At 39.3% G+C, this 19,198-nt stretch overlaps 1 protein-coding gene across 4 annotated transcripts in view; it reads left to right on the top strand.

Annotated features, from left to right (window-relative positions):
- Positions 1-19,198, top strand: part of Trpm6 (transient receptor potential cation channel subfamily M member 6) — a 189,357-nt gene that overhangs the window by 139,196 nt on the left and 30,963 nt on the right. For 2 of the 4 annotated variants that reach the window (XM_017799218.1, XM_017799219.1), the window contains exons 26-32: positions 1,113-2,254; positions 2,401-2,501; positions 10,328-10,448; positions 14,006-14,097; positions 14,814-14,872; positions 16,919-16,944; positions 18,640-18,690. The exons of 1 other annotated variant lie outside the window; for it this stretch is intronic. In XM_017799218.1, the coding sequence (XP_017654707.1) occupies positions 1,113-2,254; positions 2,401-2,501; positions 10,328-10,448; positions 14,006-14,097; positions 14,814-14,872; positions 16,919-16,944; positions 18,640-18,690 (1,592 nt within the window). Of the gene's footprint in view, positions 1-1,112; positions 2,255-2,400; positions 2,502-10,327; positions 10,449-14,005; positions 14,098-14,813; positions 14,873-16,918; positions 16,945-18,639; positions 18,691-19,198 lie in introns of those variants that run through there. One more of the 4 variants, XM_029565615.1, reaches the window with a different exon arrangement.

Here is a 19,198-nt window from a genome sequence, read left to right as displayed (position 1 = left end):
CTATAGCTCTGGCAGGCTGTGGTGGCTCTTGGCTTGTCTCTGTACCTCTCTGGTCCCAAGGCCATCTCTCCACACCTTTTTTTTTTTTTTTTTTTGATGCAGGGTTTCCTTATAGCCTTAGCTGACCTGAACTTGCTGTGTAGACCAGGTTGGCCTTGATTTCACAGAGATCTGCCTGCCCCTGCCTTTGCCTCCTGAGTGTTGAGACCAAAGGTGTACACTACCACACCCTACTTAATTTTTCCTTTTTAGTATTTATGTCACTTGTCTTCAATTGGAGTTTAGTAAATGTTCTAATTTCAACTTGATTACTTGTGTAAAGATCTAAATAAGGGTCACTTGCTTGGATATTGGGGTTAAGATGTCAACATATGGTTTTTTGAAGTACAAAGACCAAATCTCAGCTCCATCTGAGATATTTACAGAGATCTATACAGATAAACATTTACCAAATACCAAGTTTTTACTATTTTTCCTCTTTCTGAATCAAATTCTTGTCCTAATTTATTTGAACTTCTCTCTTGTATGAATAATGTCATATTTTTTACATGAATCAATGACTGGATATCATAATTTTGGGTTGAACTATTCAAAATAACTTCAAAATATGCTATAGACTATTGTGATGATAAGTCTCCTAAAATGGATTTTGTGTGAAGTGTGGGAATTATTTGAGCTGTCGGGGTGGAGGTGTTTTCTGTCTGTATCATTCTGGTTCTCTCTTAGAATCTCTTCCTCCAGTTATGATTGCACAGTGGTTGCCAGTAGGACATATTCCAATGTTTGTCATAAAAATGCATGAATACATTAGTGAATAACGCTGAAGTGGTAGCCTATAGGCACCTAGAAATGTGGTTCTGAAATATTAGAAAGAAATAAGGGATAGTAAGGTAGATCAGTAATTTTTCCTCATTGGTGTCAAGGTAGGAAGATAGGAGAAGTCAAGATCACCCTGGATTAGAATATATACTAAGAAGGTGGAAAACAGACTTAACTGGGAAGAAGCTGTGACTTAGCAATCACTTAAAGATAGAAGTAAGGTGGGAAGAGAGCAGGAAAAATTCCCACCAGTTTAATATGTTTATTGGTTTTCTTCCTACCTTCACCATTAGGGTTTCAGAGATGTTCTTCCAACTGAAGGAACTGAATGAAAAGGTGTCTTTTATAAAGGATTCCCTCCTGTCCTTGGACAGCCAGGTGGGACACCTGCAGGATCTCTCTGCCCTGACTGTGGACACCTTGAAGGTCCTTTCTGCTGTTGACACCTTGCAAGAAGATGAGGTTCTTCTGGCCAACAGAAAGCATTCTTCTGGCAGAAAACGTCCCCACAGCTGGACAAACGTCATCTGTGCAAATGTTCTAGGCGGCAAGGAGAGCTCTGGAGAGAAGGAATTCCAGTTCTATAGCATGCCCCCTTCTTTGCTGCAGAACTTAGCTAGAAGCCAGCTTCCCCCAAGAGAGAAGAGAGGTACCTTCCTGCAGACTACACACAACAAGAGAGAGGCCTCCCATGTAAGAGAAGACCAGGAGAAGCAAGAAACAGAATCAAGTACAGTTGCCTCTGGGGTATCCCATGTCAGTCAAGCACACTCTAGGTATGGCCAGTTTCTTCTGGTCCCTTCTTCTGAAAAGGAAGTTCACTTGTCTTCAGAAACTGTCTCACCTCTGATCAGACCGTCTGAAGAGGCAGATGCAGATGCTCTGGTAAAGGAACATACCTCCCAAAGGGAGGTCCCTGTCCATCTGCCTGAGCAGACCCCTACTGCCTCCCATCAGCCATTGGTGGCTGAACGCAAAGAGCAGCATGAACCAGTCACACAGACATCAGACAAACATGACAAGGTAGAGCAAGGTTCCTCACTCACTTTGAATTGCACATCTGCATGCATGACAATGACCTCTCTCCCTTCTCCAGTCATGAACTTGGAAACTGAAGGTGGATATGTGAACTGGGCATTTTCAGAAAGTGATGAAGCTGGTGTGTTTAGTTTCAGGAAGAAATGGCAAACCTGCTTGCCCACCATTTGTAACACTACTCAGGGAGGAGAATGCCCCGGGAAGATCCGAGGCAGGTTCCTATTGAGTAACTCAAGAAGACTGGCCCAGAGGAATGATTGCTCAGCCGTGGTGGGGCTGCGGCCTCAGTCAAGGTGTTTTTGGATCAATCCTCTCCGCAGAAACAGACTTCTCTTTAGGAGTCATAGTTTCAGATTCCACAAGGAGGAGAAACTGATGAAGATCTGTAAACTGAACAGTAAGGAGTGAACATTGTTTTAAAGCTTTATCATTTGCATGGCTACCCGGGCTCCGGTGCGCTGTCATTCATTCTCCTAGCCCTCTGAAACAAAGGTGTCCCTCTGTGCTGTCTTCAGCAGTCTCACGCTCACCACTTCCTTCTAGGTCATTCAGGATCCTCAGAGACAGGGATCAAAGCAAAACTCCTAATGAAAGACAGGAGCCTGTCAAAGAAAAAGAAGAGAACTCAAGGCTTCCAGGTGCCTGTAAGTGTTCTGTCTTCTGTGATTTAGGCTCTGAGCAGTTGAGTCAGTGGTATATTTTCTTGACTCTTCTTTAAAGTGTCACTTTAAAGCATTATATTTATAATGCTTTATAAATATATTTATAATGCTTATATATATATATATAAAATAGCATTATATTTGGAAGAGTGAACGTGCACATTTCAGAATCATCCCTGTGAATATACTTTAACTTACATGTTGAAAGACATTTGGGTTGTTTTCAGTTTGGGCTGCTGCGAGGAAGCTGGAATGAGCACTGTGTATAAGTCTTTCTGTGGACATTTATTTTCATTTCTCTTTGGCAAGTGTTTGCGGGGGGAGATAACTGTCAGAGGCCTATGGTGTTTAATTATTAAAGATACCCCCATGTGGGCTTCTGCGCACCTGTAGTTTATGAGCACGCCAGTGTTCTGCATACTCATCTATCTTTGCACCGCTCAGTCTTTGATCACAGCCGCAGTCCTACTGTAGTGTTAGTCAGTATTGACTGAGGCTCTAGGGACATTTGCTATGTGTTTATTTGCTATCCTGATTCCTCTTTTGGTTTACTTTCTTATTAGAAAGTTGTAAATGCTTTTTATGTGTTCTAGTCTTTAGTTGGACATATGTTTTTGCAAATATTTTCTCCCATTGGTAGCTTCTCTGGAAACATGCAGTTGTTTTTTTTTTTTTTTTTTTTTAATTGATCAAGTATATGACTTTTTTCTTTTGTGGTTTAACTTATTTTTTCCAAACTCAAGATTAAGACTTTGTCTCATGTGGCAGTTCCAAACTTTTAGATCTAGAATCCATTTTGAGGTAACTTTTATAGATGGACGTAGGAAAGGATTGAATTTTCTCCCCTATATCGATTTCAAAAATTTTATCATTTTTGGTTAAAAGATGACTTTTTTCTATCGAGTTACCTTAACATCATTGTCAAAAATGAATTAGCTATATAGGTCCACAGTATGTGTGGGTCTATTTCTGTCTATCTTCATGCCATTACTAAATCTATCTCGACTACTGCAGCTTTATAATAAGTTGTGAAATCATGCATAAAAGAAATTTTTCATTTTTCAAGAAATGATTTGGCTATTTTATGTTCTCTGCATTTCCATACAAATTTAGGCTCAGATTTCAGTTTTTACAGAGAAGCCTTCTGGGATTTGGAATAGAATTGCTCTGAATCTGTATGTCAGTTTTGGAGAAATTGACATCTTAACCATAACTAGTCTGATCCATGAAAGTGATATATCTGTCTACCTATTATGTCTTTTTAAACTTTTCTCAGTAATTCTTTGTAGATTTTAGTGTTCAAGTTTTGAATATGTTTTGTTAAATGTGTAAGTTTTTAAAATATGTATATGTTTTAAATTTTATTGTAACCAGCTAGTTTAAAAATTTAAATTTAAGATTGCAGTGTATGTATACACATACATGTATGTGTGTGCGTATGTGTGTGTATGTTTGTGTGTGTATATATAAAGTCTTGGTCTTATATTTCACAATCTTGGTTAAGCCTTATGTTTTTGAATAATTTTTAAAAATTATTTATTTAATAACCACATACTTAGAAGAAGCATTTCATTACATCAGCATTGACATACTCAATAACAATTTTCTGAGCTAGGATGCATCTCTTACAAAATTGGCTGTACATTTTTAGGTTTATAGTTGAATTATTACAGTTATACAATATTGTACTCAGTATAAACCCTATAAGACATAAAATTAAATGAAGTTTTAACCTTTAAAAAAGATCCCAATTTCATTATTAAAATACAGAGTTTCATGCAGAAAACTTCATTTTTAATGCAATTGACATTAAGATGTTTGCACATGCATTTCTAATCTCTATGTTTAGAATGTTCTATATAAATGATGATACTGTCTATAAGTTTTAATGTTATTTTTCAATTTGGTTAGCTTTTATTTCTTTTCTTTCCTGATTATGCTGACTAGAATCTTTAGTACTATATTAAATGAAAATGAGAAAGACATGTATCTTTTCCATTTTTTCAAATGGTACCCAGGGCCTTGTACCGTTCCTTAATTTTATTCATGGGGGAAGGCATTTGGTCCTTTAGCAGTAAAATATGATGTTAGTGGTAGATTTCTATATAGATGCTTTTGACAAGGATGGAAATGTTCCCTTCTATTCCTAGTTTTATGAAAATCTTTGTCAAATGCTTTTTGTGCATTGACAAAGATGATTAGATGGTCTTCTTTATAATACATTAATTGATTTTATATGTTAAAATTAATGTTTAGAATATTTAATCTGCATTACTGGGATGAACTGCACTTGGTCTCATATCTACTTTTACATACGGTATTGTTTGCTATAATTTTACTAGTCTGTTGTGTCTGTGGTCCTGGGGACACTGTCTCTAGTTCTTTTATTGCGGTAGCTTTGGTTGGGGCACAGAATGATGCCAGGCTACTGGCTGGATTGGGAGTGTGTCTTTAGTTTCCTATGTGAGTTTATAAGAAGTTGATAGTCTTTCAATAGTCAGCCTATTCAATAGTCAGTTGAATTAGTCAGTAAAACCATTCTCGTGGGTAGTTTTTAACTACAAATGAAATATCTCTTTACAAGTTATAGAGCTATTCAGATTATCAAGTTCTGTTTTTAAAGATTTTATTTTTTTAATTAAATTTTTGTGATTTTTTTTCATACAGTATAGTTTGATAGTATTTAAATCCCCTCCCCATCTGCACCTCTCCCTACTGCCCCTCACCCAATTTAATACACCTATAGAGTCTGATTTGTGGCCCCAAGTGTCCTTCAGTGTGGATCCATCCACTGGGCCCACCAAGAGTCACATCCCTGTAAGACACTGTCTTTCCCTCTCCCAGAAGCTATCAATTGCTAAAAGTTTCTTAGGTTGGGTTGAGATTTCTTACACACTTCCCCTTGCCTGTGCTGGGATCTTGTCTGATTTGAGCTTGCATAGGACTTGTACATGCTGTCACCGTTCCTGTGAGTTCATATGACTAAATTGACCAGCTTTCTGGAAGACTGTGTTTCCTTGTGGTCATCTATGCCCTCTGGCTTTTACAATCTTTCTTCCTCCTCTGCTGCAATGATCTCTGAGCCTTGGGAGGCAGATGTTTGAAACAGGTGTCCTATTTAGACATAAGGACCCTTTGGCCTCTTGTTCTCCACACATTGGTCAATTGTGGGTTTCTGTGTTAATCACCATCAGCTGCATAAGGAAACTTCTCTGGTGAGTGCTGAGAGTTGCATCCATCTTATGTGTAGAGGGTACACAGAAGATGTGTTACTTAGGGCTAAGTGTCTCACAGAAACTTATTCTCTGCACTTGACCAGTTCTGGAACTCTATAATAGTCTTCATCTGTTGCAAAAAGAATCTTCTTTGTTGAGGGATGAAAGGCACACTTGTCTGTAAATATGAGGATGTGTATTCAGAATAAAGTAAGAAATTACACTGATCTAAGGATGTGGCAAAAGTAGGTTTGTCTCTGGGATCTATGACATCTCCCCTCATGTGTATTTGGCTATATTTATTATACCACACATGAAGTCCCTCTCATTGAGTGGGCCTTAATTCCTATTAGAGAGTTGTTGATTACTCCCAAGATAAAAGTATCATTACTGTACCAATAGTGATAGTTTGCTGGGCCAGTCACTGTTGTTTATTAGGCTTTACAGATGGGTAGGACCATTGATAAATTTTCTCCCTTGGCAGCTTATATAGTATACCCTGATATCATGAGAGTTAGTCTTCAGGGAAGAGGCTTCCGGGTCAGTTCCAGCTTAATTGCTCCTAGTCCTGTGTCCAAAATGTGACCTGTTTTCAGCAATAGGGTCTTTACCTTCAAGTTTTGGGAGGCAGTCAAGGCCTGTGGTAATAACCTTTGTTCTTTTGGATGTCTTTTGAACTACCCTGACTAACAACTTGAAAGGGGATTTCTTCTTCCCGGCACTGTGTTTTTTGTCATATAGCTTTCAGCTATACACATAAACTTGTATATTTATTGTATGTGTAATTTTTAGTAGGACTTTGAACTAATACATTCCCCTCCGGATTTTCATACCCTGTCTAAGCATTATTTATCTCTCATCTCACTCCTCTGTATAACTCTCCCTACTCCCTCCCCAGTTATAGTAACCCCCTTCCCCATTTCCTCCTTAATAACACCTATCTCCTACTGCCCCCTCTCTCGAGGTCCTTCTTGCCATTTATCTCCATGATTCCTTTCCATTTTCCTGGTTCCTGCACTTACATCAGGATATTTACTCATATCTAGGGATTTGGAGTTAAGATCCACAAATGAGAGAGAACACGTCTCTTGTTTTTCTGAGTCTGTGTTACTTCATTTAGTATCAGCAAAGTGGCAGGTTTCAAAATGAATCAACATATATCTATTCACAATAGCCTCACGGAAGTAAAATATTTAGGAATAAAACTAACCAAAGGCATTAAAGACCTATTCAATGAAAACTCAAACGTTTGAAGAAAGAAATCGAGGAAGAGAGAAGGAGATGGAAAGACTATCCATGCTCACGAATTGGTAGGATCAATATAGTGAAAATGTCTATCCTACCCTAAGCAATTCATGGATTCAATGCAATCCCAATCAAAATTCCCATGATATTCTTCACAGAAGTAGAAATCCATCCTAAGATTCATATGGAAACATAAAAGACCCCAGATAGCCAAAGCAATCCTGAGCATAAACAGCAATGCTGAGGTGATTACCATATCAGACTCAAGCTATGTTACAGAACCATAGTCATAAGAACAGCATGGTATTGGCATAAAAACATAGTTGTTGATCAGTGGAACAAAATAGAAAGCCCAAATGTCAGCCACCTTATATTTGACAAAGGAGTCAAGAACACACACTGGAGGAAAGACAGCATCTTCAACAAATGGTGGTGTCAAAATTTATCTCCACATGTAGAATAGAATTAGACCCATCATCCTGCACAAAAGTCAACTCCAAATGAACCAAGGACCTCAGTATGAAGCTTGAAATGCTGAAATTGTTAGAAGAATAACTAGGCAGTACCCCACAAGATATAGGTGCAGGAAAGGACTTTCTAAATCGGACATCAGTCACTCAGGAATTAAGGCCATCAAATCAACAAATGGGACCTCATTGAACTAAAAAGCTTCTGTATAGCAAAAGAAACAACTAATTGAGTAAAGAAAAAACCTACAGAGTGGGAGAAAATCCTCACCAGCTATCCATCTGACAGAGAGTTAACATCCAGAATATTCAGAGAACTCAAAAACAAAGAAGCAAGAAAATAAATGACCCAATTAAAAAACAGGCTATGGATTGGAACAGAGAGCTCTCAAAAGAAGAAACAATAATGGCTAAACTTTCTTAGTAATTAGGGAAATGCAAATCAAAACTACTGCTTTAGGATTTCATCTAATCCTAGTCAGAATGGCTAAGATTAAGAGAACTACTGATACTAAATGCTAGAGTGGATGTGAGGAAAGGGAACCCCTCATTCCCCGTTGGGGGGATTCCAAAGTGGTGCAACCACTGTGGAAACCAGTATGGAGAACTCTTAAAAAACTAAAAATAAGGGGCTGGAGAGATGGCTCAGCGGTTAAGAACACTGGTTGTTCTTGGTTGTTCTTGCAGAAGACCCAGGTTCGAATTCCAGCACCCACATGGCAGCTAACAACTGTCCATAACTCCAGTCCCAGGGGATCTGGCAGCTTCTGACCTCCGTGGCATTGCATGACACAGGTGCACTTACCTACATGCAGGCAATACACGCATACACATAAAAAAACCAAAAAACTAAAAATAAATCTGCCATATGATGTGGTCAAACCACTCCTTGACGCACACCCAATAGGCTCATCCTGCTGTAGAGATACTTGCCCAGCTATGTTTGTTGCTCTTTTTCTTTTCACAATAGCTAAGCAGTGGAAACAACTTAAATGTCCATCAGCTAATGAATGGATAATGAAAATGTGGTACATTTACACAATGGAGTTCTTCTCAGGGGTAAAGAAAAGTGAAATCATGAAATTTGCCCGTAAATGGATAGAACCAGATTGTCAAATAATTTTTTTTTTTCTTTTTGGTTTCTTTTGAGACAGGGTTTCCCTGTAGCCTCAGCTGTCCTGGAACTCACTATGTAGACCAGGCTGGCCTTGAACTCACAGAGATCTGCCTGCCTCTGCCTCTTGAGTGCTGGGATTAAAGGCCTGCACCACGACGCCTGGCCAGATTATCAAATTCTTAAGTGAGGTTTTTTTCTATATTTCAAAGACGTTGTCCATTTTATTTAAGTTCTTGAGTTAGTTGGCATAGTGTTATTTACAGTATTCCTTCCTCGCTCCCTACCCCTCAACTCTGTCTTTGAGTTGGGGTCTCACTAAGTACCCCTGGCTGGCCTGGGACTCATGAGTCTCTTGCCTCAACCTCTCAGGAACTGTGACTCAGTCAGCTACCAGCCTGGCTATGGCCTTCTCTTGTTATCTTTTTTTTGCTTCCAGGACTTGTGGTGACATCATTTCTTTCATTCTGAACTTTGGAAATTTATGTTTTCTTTCTTTGTTTCATGTCCAGTTTGGCTATAGGTTTTTCTGTGTCATTGATCTTCTCAAAACACCAACTTAATTAAATTGATTTTTTCCCTGATTTCAATTCCATTTTTTTCCCACTTCCTCTGAATTTGACTTGTTTTTCTCTTTCTAGTTTGTTAAGTCAGACTCTTTGGTTAATGATTTGGGATTGTCTTCTTTTTAAATATTTTATTATTTTTTGTTTTATGAATATAAGTGTATTGCCTGCATGTATATAAGTGCACCTATGCCATGTAATGCTCTTGGAGGTCAGAGAGGGCATTGAATGCCCCTGGAATTGGAGTTATGAATGGTTGTTAGCTGCCATGTGAGTGCTGGGAATCTTTTTTAATATATTGTTAGGATGTCTCTAAATTGACAATTTTGCAAGAATTTTCCTTTCATGGTCTTCATGTCTTATTTCATTTTTCTCCTTTATACTTATTTGTTTTTCAAATAATCTAGATGCTTAAAAAACACTTCAGCTCTTTTTATCATAAGACATAGAAGTGTAGAAACCTGGGTGGAGACAGTTATATAAAGTTGTCTTTTAGAGGAGAGATTTATCTTGATAAGGAAAGCTGTTGTCTTAGGGAAATGGCACGATCTGCTGGAACCACACGCAATAAGCATTTAAGGAGATTTATTTTGGAATACTTCAAATGGTCAGAGTTCAGCTAGGAACTGCAACTGAACTCAAGTACTCAAACTTGCATCAGTTTATTGCTTTGGAATTTACCAGTCTGCATGTTCTTGCTCTCCGGGAAGGATGGAAGGCAGGCATAGTATATTACTTGAGTGATGCTTGAGGACAATGAAGGATAGAAAGATGAAACAATTTTTCAAGTTCATGCATGTTCTAGCTGATAGGAGTAGTACTTCGAATCAAAACCTTGCCCTCTCTATACCAATAGTTCTCAAAATAGGATCTCTAATCGGCAGCCTGATCTTCACTGGGAACTCATTAGAAAGTCAAGATCCCTTTACCTCTAGACCTTCTGAATAGAAATCCTAAGGGTGGAGGCCTGTGACTGGCCTGAGCCCTGGATGATTCTAATGATCATTCTGGATCCTGATTCACATTCTGGTTCTTAATGAGAACTGCAAAGACAACCTGCTAGCCTGAGTGATAGGGTTTGTCAGTGTTCCTGGTGATTGAAAATGCAGTCAGGATTAGCCACTGTGATGCCTCTATTATTGTGATGCAAAATGTTTTCAGATTAACATCACTGTAGTCCAACAAATGACTTTTTCTCCAGGTCATAACAGTCAACACCTGCTATCAAAGTGACCAACTGAATTCAGAGCCAAATGAAAACAACACTTCTGAAGAGAATTGCAGCAAGAAGCTTCTGTCAGTGTCCCAGTTCAGCCAGATAAGTATGTGCCTGGCCTTGGACCCCAACACCCAGCAGAGCCCCCCCAGAGTGTGGTGTTTATACCATTGTTGGTTTCTGCTGTTCTTTCAAGTAGAGAGGCAGGGTGGGGTGGGATGGGGTGGGGTGGGGGATGGTGGAAGAGAAGATGCTACATCTCTAAAGGAAACAGCTCTTTTTTTGCTTGTAATGCTTACGGAAGGGACAAAATTTAATTTGCTTAAAAGAGTAGTTGTCAGAATCTAGAAAAGAAATATTAAAATTTAGATTGCCTCATGTTCAAAGAGTGTTTTTCCCAAATAATGCTAATTCAGTGTGACTTACAGGGTGAGGAGTTTTTCTTTTTTTTTTATATTTTATTTATTATTTTTATTTTATGGGTATGAGTGTATTGCCTGCATGTAGATAACTGCACTCGTGTTGTGCAGTGCCCATGGAGGACAGAAGAGGTTGTCGGATCCTGGAGCACATAAAATAAAAATAATAAATAAAATATTTAAAGGGGGGGGGCTGAAGAGATGACTCAGAGGTTAAGAACACTGGTTGTTCTTCTGTCTCTAACTCCAGTTCCAGGGAGTTTTTCTAATTTTCAGAACCCCTGATACTGATAAGGAGCCTTCTTCAGAAGTGAGTGAACTAGTCATTGTTGGCTGTTTGTTGCAGCCCACATAGAGTGTGTATCTGTGGTCAAGTGTTCCTTAAGCTTAACTATGGTGCATGGACAGGGGGCAGCTGGGCAAGAGAGCAGCAAGCTGGGCATGGGAAATAAGTAAGATGAATGTGGACAGTGGGCAGAAATGTGACCAGTAATCCACTTTGAACAGCTTGCTTGAGATAAGAGATCACTACCATTTTTTTTTTTAAAGAAGAAATCATGTGATCAAGGAGACACAGATTTAAAATTCTTAAGATACATTAAAAAGTACCAATAAATACTACATTAAAGTTTAGTTTCCTGAACATCTTTATTAACCTTCTTTGCTCTTATGGTTAGTGGTTCTCAACCAAGTGGTAATTTTTCACACCTACCCAACCTTTTGCCCTCCCCTGAGGATATTTGGCAAACTCTTCAGACATGTTTAGCTGTCACAGTTAAAGGGAAATTCTCTTGGCATCCAGGGGAAGAGACCGGGGATGCTGCCAGCATCCTGTGATGGCACAAACTCAGGACAGATAATCTTTCGGACCCAAGACATCAGTGCCAAGATGGAGAGACCCTATTTTATATTTTAAAATACTGAGCTATCTATTAAACCACTGAAAATCAAGGGGATCAAAAGCTGAAAGAAGCATTAGAATTTAAATTGGAACCCCGTCAATTTACAAGTATGTTGTTCACAGTTTACTAGAGATCATACGTTTCAATATATGACATCCATCCATAAAGACACAGTTCTAGACAGAGGTGGTGGTGGATGCCAATAATTTAAGCACTCAGGAGGTTGAGGCAGGAGGATTGTGTGTTCCAAGCCACGCTTTGCTGTAAGTGAGCCCCTACAACACAATAAAAACAAAAAAGCAAACAAACAATAAAACGACAAAACCTTGAGTCTAGGATGAACTATATCCACTTAATTTAGAAATGCCGACTATTTATATAACATTATATATTACAGTTTTTACAAATTGTGACCCATGTTTTCATACATTTTTGATTTGGGGGGATATTAATTGTAAGCAATGAGTTTCATTGTGATGTTTTTGTATGAGTATAATGTCCTTTGATCATGCCCCTTTATCACCCTCTCTTGTCATGCCCCTCTCCTGCTGGCCCTCTTCCTAAACAGCCCCCTTCCTAGTTCCATGTTCTTTTAAATCTAGAGTTCACGTGTGAGAGGAAGCACACGAGGATTCTCCCACGGAGTCTGCCTCATTCTGCTTCCTGTGACATTCTCCATTCCTTACCCTATAAATGATATCAGTTCCTTCTTCGTGGTAGAATGAAACACCATGGCACATATCTTCATGTTAATAGAATATTTCATTGCATTATATTATTTTATTCTTGAGTACCTAAGTTCTTTCCACTAAATTTCATACAGGAAGATGTAGGTGTTGGAAAGGTCGTCGAGAAATCTTGTTGAGAGTAGAAATAAGGCCAGGAAAACTGGCTGAGTCCCACGTCTCAGCTGATGTGATGAGACCTAGTGTCTTTCCTGAAACACATCTTGGGTTGAGAAATTTATTTCTTTTGAAACATGTTAAGAACTAATTGACTAAAAAAGAACTTTAAAAAAAGATTAAGAATTTTGGAGTTCCAAGTTTCTTTGTCTGTATCTCTCTCGGAATCAGAGTCTCATCCAGCTCAGGCTGGTCTCAAATTTGTTGTGTAGCTGAGGAAATCATATTATTCTCAGAACTAATTCCAAGTATGTGTTAAGTAAATAGAGAGCACCTGCTACCTGCAGTGACTGAAGGGTCTTGGTGTAAAAAACAAGGAAACATGGTACACGCCTTTAATCCCAGCACTGTGGGAGGCAGAGGCAAGTGGCTATCTGTGAGTTCAAGGCCAGCCAGCTGGGGCTACATAGCAACTTCCAAGCCAGCTGGGACAGCTGGGAGACCCTGTCTTAAAAAGACCAAAACAACAACAAAACAAGGCAACAGCAACCCTAATTATCCTCTTAAAGAGAAGTGTGAAAATTAAGCCAGCCCGGGCGACGGAATTCGTTCCTTTCTGTCTTTTGTCATTATTGTTAGCTGTTTAGCCCACTTTGGTGCCCAGTAAACTCACTAAGAAAGGATTCCTGAGGATTTGAAACTAAAAAATTATTTTAAATAATATATAAATGTCATATTTTTCAATTTTTTGTGTGTGTCTGAGTGTCATGCCTGCCTGTATGTAATCACACCCGTGTCATGCTGTGCCTGCGGAGGACAAAGGACCTTGCATCCCTTGGAACTGGAGTTACGGAGGCTTGTTACCTGCCATGTGGGTGCTAAGATTCAAACCTGGGTCTTCTGCCAGAACAGCCAGCGCTCTTAACCACTCAGCCATCTCTCCAGCCCCAAATTTCATATATTTTGGATGAAGTATGAACAATAGCGTGCAGGAGAGGGTGGTTCCAAAAAGTTTTGCTAAATGTGATTTATACAAGGAAAAGATTATGGATTGCTTAATTACTGACTTCCATAGAGAACAGGTAAAGCCCTTGCTGTGCAAGCTTGGTGGCTGGTGTTTGATCCCCAGAACTTGCATAAAGGTGAAAGGAGAAGACTCCATAAAGTTGTCCTTTGACCTCCACGTGTGCAACATGACACATGTGCATCCCGCGCACATCACAAACAATAATAATAAATTGACTAGTAAAACAGAAGCAGACATTGCTATCACCATGAAAGCATCTTTGGCAGAATGGAAATATAAGGTATAGTTTTTGATAGATGAAAAAAAAAAAAAAAAGGAAAATGGAACTTCATAAAACTTGCTAAAAACAGAAAGAGAAAACTATATCCAAGTTTAAATAAATGCACTGTGTTCAGATTTTTCTATTTGGGAATCATGATTTGAATGTAACACATTTTCATCAACTTTCTATTTTTTCCCCCTTTTAAAACAAGGTCCAGAACCTTATATGTGTCAGAAAAGGAAAATGAAAGAAATTGAGCAACATTCCGCACAAGTCGGTGATCACCTGAAGCGGTCTCAAGAGGTAAAAACATTCTGATAGTTCTCACTATTTGTGCATTTGTGTGTTTAGCCCTTAACTTGGATGTACCCATTTACCCCTGTGTACCGTAATTGGCTTCTTTTTTTTTTTTTTTTTTTTGTCCTTTATTTATTTTTTTGAGACAGGGTCTCCCTGTAGCCCCAGCTGGCCTAGAACTCACTATGTGGACCAGGCTGGCCTTGAACTCACTGAGGCCCACTTGCCTCTGCTTCCCGAGTGCTGGGATTAAAGGCGTGCACCACCACTCTCTGCTGGCTTCTACTCTTCACAGGTGTCTGATTGAAATCTTTGGAGCTGTGCTCAGGCAAAGCCCCGCTTGGTTTAACTTCTATGTTACTCTTTCTTTTTTGCAAGTTGACAATCAAAATTAATCATCACGTCTCTCAAGTTGGACCGTCTCTTCCTTTCAGATCATTAGTTAATTTTGTACATTAATCCTTACTTCTGTGAAATACATTTGTGTATTATACTTTCCTCTTGATGTTTCTATAGAAGTAAATTTATCAGCCACCAATATTTGAGGCTACCCTGGTAACATGCTGACATTATGTGTCTTTCTAACTTCCTTTCTTTTGTTTATTAAAAGAGAAACCTTGAGCCAGAGGAGGGAAAAAGGGGTGTGCTTTGCCTCCGAGTCATGGGAAGCATGGGGTGGAGTGTGCCGGATGCCCTTGTAATGTCCATTTCTTTCTGCTCAGGACCTGGGTGAAAACTCTTTGTGGAATTCCTGGAGCACCAGCCTCTATAGGAATTTCCTGTGAGTATGTCCTTAGGGCTCATGAAAGGCTTTCATAATCTGCTTTTAACCTGATTGGGAACAAAGGTTTAGTTTGGTCAGATAAGGAAGGAAAAAAATGTATATCAAGTGCCATAATTTTTCCTTTATCAGTATGAATGAATAAAAATTATTTTCCATTTTCTGGCAATAATTTCTCAAGGGACCCACGTGCCTTTACAAGTGCTGAAATGACCGAAGAATACTGAATAATGAAGCGCGTACTCCTACAGCAGATGAACTATTGGCCTTTACAGTATCAAAAATCCACATGGAGTAATGGTTATCGTGTCTTTTTTCAGATAGATAAGATTGTGAATGTGGAGCTGTATGTGGTGGCGCACGCTTTTAGTCCTAGCACTTGGGAGGCAGAGGCAGGCGGATCTCTGTGTTTGAGGCCAGCCTGGTCTACATAGGGAGTTCCAGGCCAGCTGGGGCTACAGGGAGACCCTGTCTCAAAAAAGACCAAAAAAGAAAAAAAAAAAAAAAAGAGAGAGAAAGGAAAAAAAAAGAAAAGATTATGAATGTGGTTTAAAGGATAGGAATACTTGCCTAAAGGACAAGCCTGATTATATTTATTCTCTGGAGCTGGAGAGATGGCTCAGAGGATAAGAACACTGGTTGTTCTTGCAGAAGACCCTGGTTTGAATCCCAGCACCCACATGGCAGCTAACAACTGTCTGTAACTCCAGTTCTAGGGGATCCAACAGCCTCTCTGTTCTCCGTGGCACGGGTGCGCTTACCTACATGCAGGCAATACACACATACACATAATAAATAAAATATTAAAAAAAATCCTTTCCCCTCCCTAATATGTTCCTTTTAGATAATGAGGTTGGCCTTTAGTTCTTGCTCTTCAGCATTGTAACTGTCAAGGCATTAACTCCGACAAGGACTGAGGCAGAGCAGGAGAGAAGGGCTGGAGGGTGCGTGAACTCACCCGGTTATGTAGTCAGGTATCTTCCTGAATTTTGTTTACTCAGAGAAATTAAAATTTGAAACCCAACCAAGTAAAGATGGTTCTATTCTATCCTTTTTTTTTCCCCAAGAGACAGGGTCTCACTATGCTACCCAGGCTTGCCCTAAACTCCTGAGCTCAAGTAATCCTCCTGCCTCAGCTGTAGTTATGTGCCACTGCGCCGGGCCGATGCTTTGACTCTGTAATGTTTCTTGGATTTTTCTAGTTGCACCAACAATTATCTGCAAAGTGATGGGAGAGGGAGGTAGTGGCTATGTGGGAAGGCCGGTTGCTCTGAGGAAGGTAGAAGGTGACTTGCAGCCGCAGTCCTCAGCTCTGCTGAGACGGCCCTTCTCTGGAGTTTCTACCACAGCCGCGTGCAAGTCTGCTTCTAGACATAAAGGACACATGACTTTCTTCTCCCAAAGGTTCGGTAGTTTATGCTCATGCAGAGTGGTGGGTTATTGCAGCATGAAATTAAACAATAATTGTAATTGTACTTTCTTCCCCCAGGACCTTAAATACGGGAGATATTCTTTGAATGTATTTATTTAGACTTGCCCGTGGCCACTTGTGCACTTGAGCAGGGCAAGTAACAATTTAAAGAGAGCTAATTTCAGCCTGTGAACATTTAGGGGCCACGTGGGCTAATGAAACTGATTTGTAGGCTTGTCCAGAGACATTCACAGACTCATTTGTAGGCATCTGCTTTGCATAGTTCAAGCACCCTTTAGTTTAATTGACCCAGAGTAGCACAAACACTGTTACATCTTATATATGTTGTGTGATCACATAGCTAATTAGAACAACAACAACCATTTTTCAATTAGCTTGGTGTGTAGATGGTAACTTACTGTATATCTGGCATTCATATTCTATGGGAATAATTGCATGCTATAAACGTCTCTATGAGTAAAATATGGATATGATGAAGCTGAGACTTTCATATATGTACTATATATGTGTATATACATTCTTTGTTGTTTCTGTTTCAGATGATTTTTCTCTTCTCTAATAGTTGAAAGATTAAAAATAACATTGCCTAAGTAATTTCATTTTTCTCCAAACAGGATGAGAAGCCCAAATGAAGTTGACAGTAAGTTTTTGTATTTAAACACTTTCATTTTTCATTTATTAAATAGTGGAGATCCTTGTCCTGCTGAAAATTTTATAGTTCTTGAATTTGTAGTCTCTCTTTTTAAAAATCTACTATACGAAGTAGAAAATTCAGTAGAAAAATAGACATATTCCAGAGAAACCAAGACTGATGTGTGGTCTGACAGTTTGTTTCATTTTTGTGGTAGTGGGAGTTGAACCCTTGTGCACTGTAGTTAAGCACTTTACCGCTGAGCTAGATCCCCAACTTGAATGACCTATTTTTTACTACAATGTTCCTATTTTCTCTTTGAATGCAAGGAGGTCTGCCAAACTCATTTGGACTCTCTGATACTTTATGTGTTAGGCTTTTACAGATTGCTCACTAAGAGTCAGCTATATATGGTATACAGAGGTCTTCTCTATGGTTTCAACAAGACTCCTTGCCCAAAGTGGCCGAACAGGGCCAACTCATATATACCCAGCAGCTCTGTGTGTTTGTTATTTCTCTTGGGTGTAGACTACTGCCTGACATGTAGTAGGTGCTCAATTAGTATGTGTTAAATAAATATGATTATGATCTCGAAGCTCCTTAGGTGTTGAAGCCAACATGGAAACTCAGTTTTATTGCATTCAGATGCCTACAGATGTTCATACTGCCTGTGATGCTTCTGCCTCCCAGGTGGCCTTAATGTAATCCAGAAACCCTGTTATGCTGTGCTCCTATATGTCTTAGCACTGAGTTGTGATTACAGCTGTGTGTGTCTTTCTCTAGCACACTGCATTTACTTCTCTGAAGAGTGGAACCCTCTCTTATTCACCTCTTGTGCCTGGCATGACCCAGAGTAGAGGCCGAAAGCACACATTTGATGACTGAGTGAATTCAGAAATTAAGTCTTTTCTGCTGATCCCTGTTTCCACCATTCCCTCTCACAGGATGCTTACTCCATTCCTCATCTGACAGCAAGAGCCAGAGAGATCTCTGAACTGGCCCGGTGTGTTGCTTACTGTTCTAGGTGGAACCCCGTTACCACCACGAGATTGGAGTTTCTCTGCTTTAATTTTGATTTTATGGAACAACAAAAGTGTTTCAAAGGATTTCTCTGGAGCCTTGTGATTTAGGGCTGGAGCAGATAGAAAAGAATGAGTTCACGTTGGAGGGGTATTCCCAGTACAGGGCTCTGCAGTCTTACAAATCCCATGGTGCTGTGCTAGTCCACCCCTCCCGTGTTTCTGGCATGTACTTAATGTTTTCTCATCATTTTGTCATTAGTTTTGGTCAGTGAGGTAGTCTGCTAATAACTTGGCATTAATAATGTCTTTGTGTGGGAGTGAATCTTGGCAGGGAGCTTAGAAACGCATGCTTCTGGGATGTCATGACTGTGTGATGGGCAGCTGCGTGCCTTCTGTAACCCAGATGTGTAATTGGTTCAGAGGAAATACATCTTTGAGGCTAATATTACCTGTCTTTCTTCAATTCCCTATATAAATATGTTTGGAGATATTACACTGATGATTGGAAGCTGTCAGGATACCATGGGCAATAATGTGGTTAAAGGCTATTAAGCAAGCTTTTCCAAATCGAGAAGCCATTCTGATTAACCCATTCAGTAATAATTTTGAAAGCAAAGTATTCAGAAGAATGTATTTATCTCTAGCCAAGTAATTAAAATGCCAATCTCTTCTATGATTTCAGAGATCTCAGCCTCCTTAAAAAGCCCTCAAGAGCCTCAGTATCATTATTCAGGTAGGTCAACTGAGCTAAACTTGTGTGATTCTGCACGTGTAAACAGAAACATAGATCAATTCCATGTTATTGATACAGCTCCGATTTAGAAAATTTTTCACTCTGATGGGAAGAATAGATTTCCTACCAAGGCATTGACTTGGAAAAACAAGTTTTCAAGATTTAAGAGAGTTCACATTTAAAAATGTCTGTGTTGGTACATTCCAAATTGTGAAGAAGAAAGATTCCCCGTGGATCTAAAAAGTCCTGGCAAGCTTGGAGCCAGCCCAAAGCTAGATATGTCAGTGTTTTGAACAGTGCCTTTGTATTTTTCCTTTTCTTATTACCATGCTGGAGTTTGAACCCAGAGCCTTGTTAGACAAGTGTTCTACATTGAGCTGCATCTCCAGCCTGATCTTAGTATTTTAAAAAATATTTATTATTTTTATTTTATGTGTATGAGTGTATTGCTTGCATGTAAATGTGCCCATGCCGTACAATGCCCATGGAGGTCAGAAGAGGGCGTCGG

This window comes from Nannospalax galili, unplaced genomic scaffold (genome assembly GCF_000622305.1).
Source record: "Nannospalax galili isolate Female #2095 unplaced genomic scaffold, S.galili_v1.0 scaffold858, whole genome shotgun sequence".
NCBI lineage: Eukaryota > Metazoa > Chordata > Mammalia > Rodentia > Spalacidae > Nannospalax > Nannospalax galili.
This window is presented reverse-complemented; position numbering and strand designations above follow the sequence as displayed.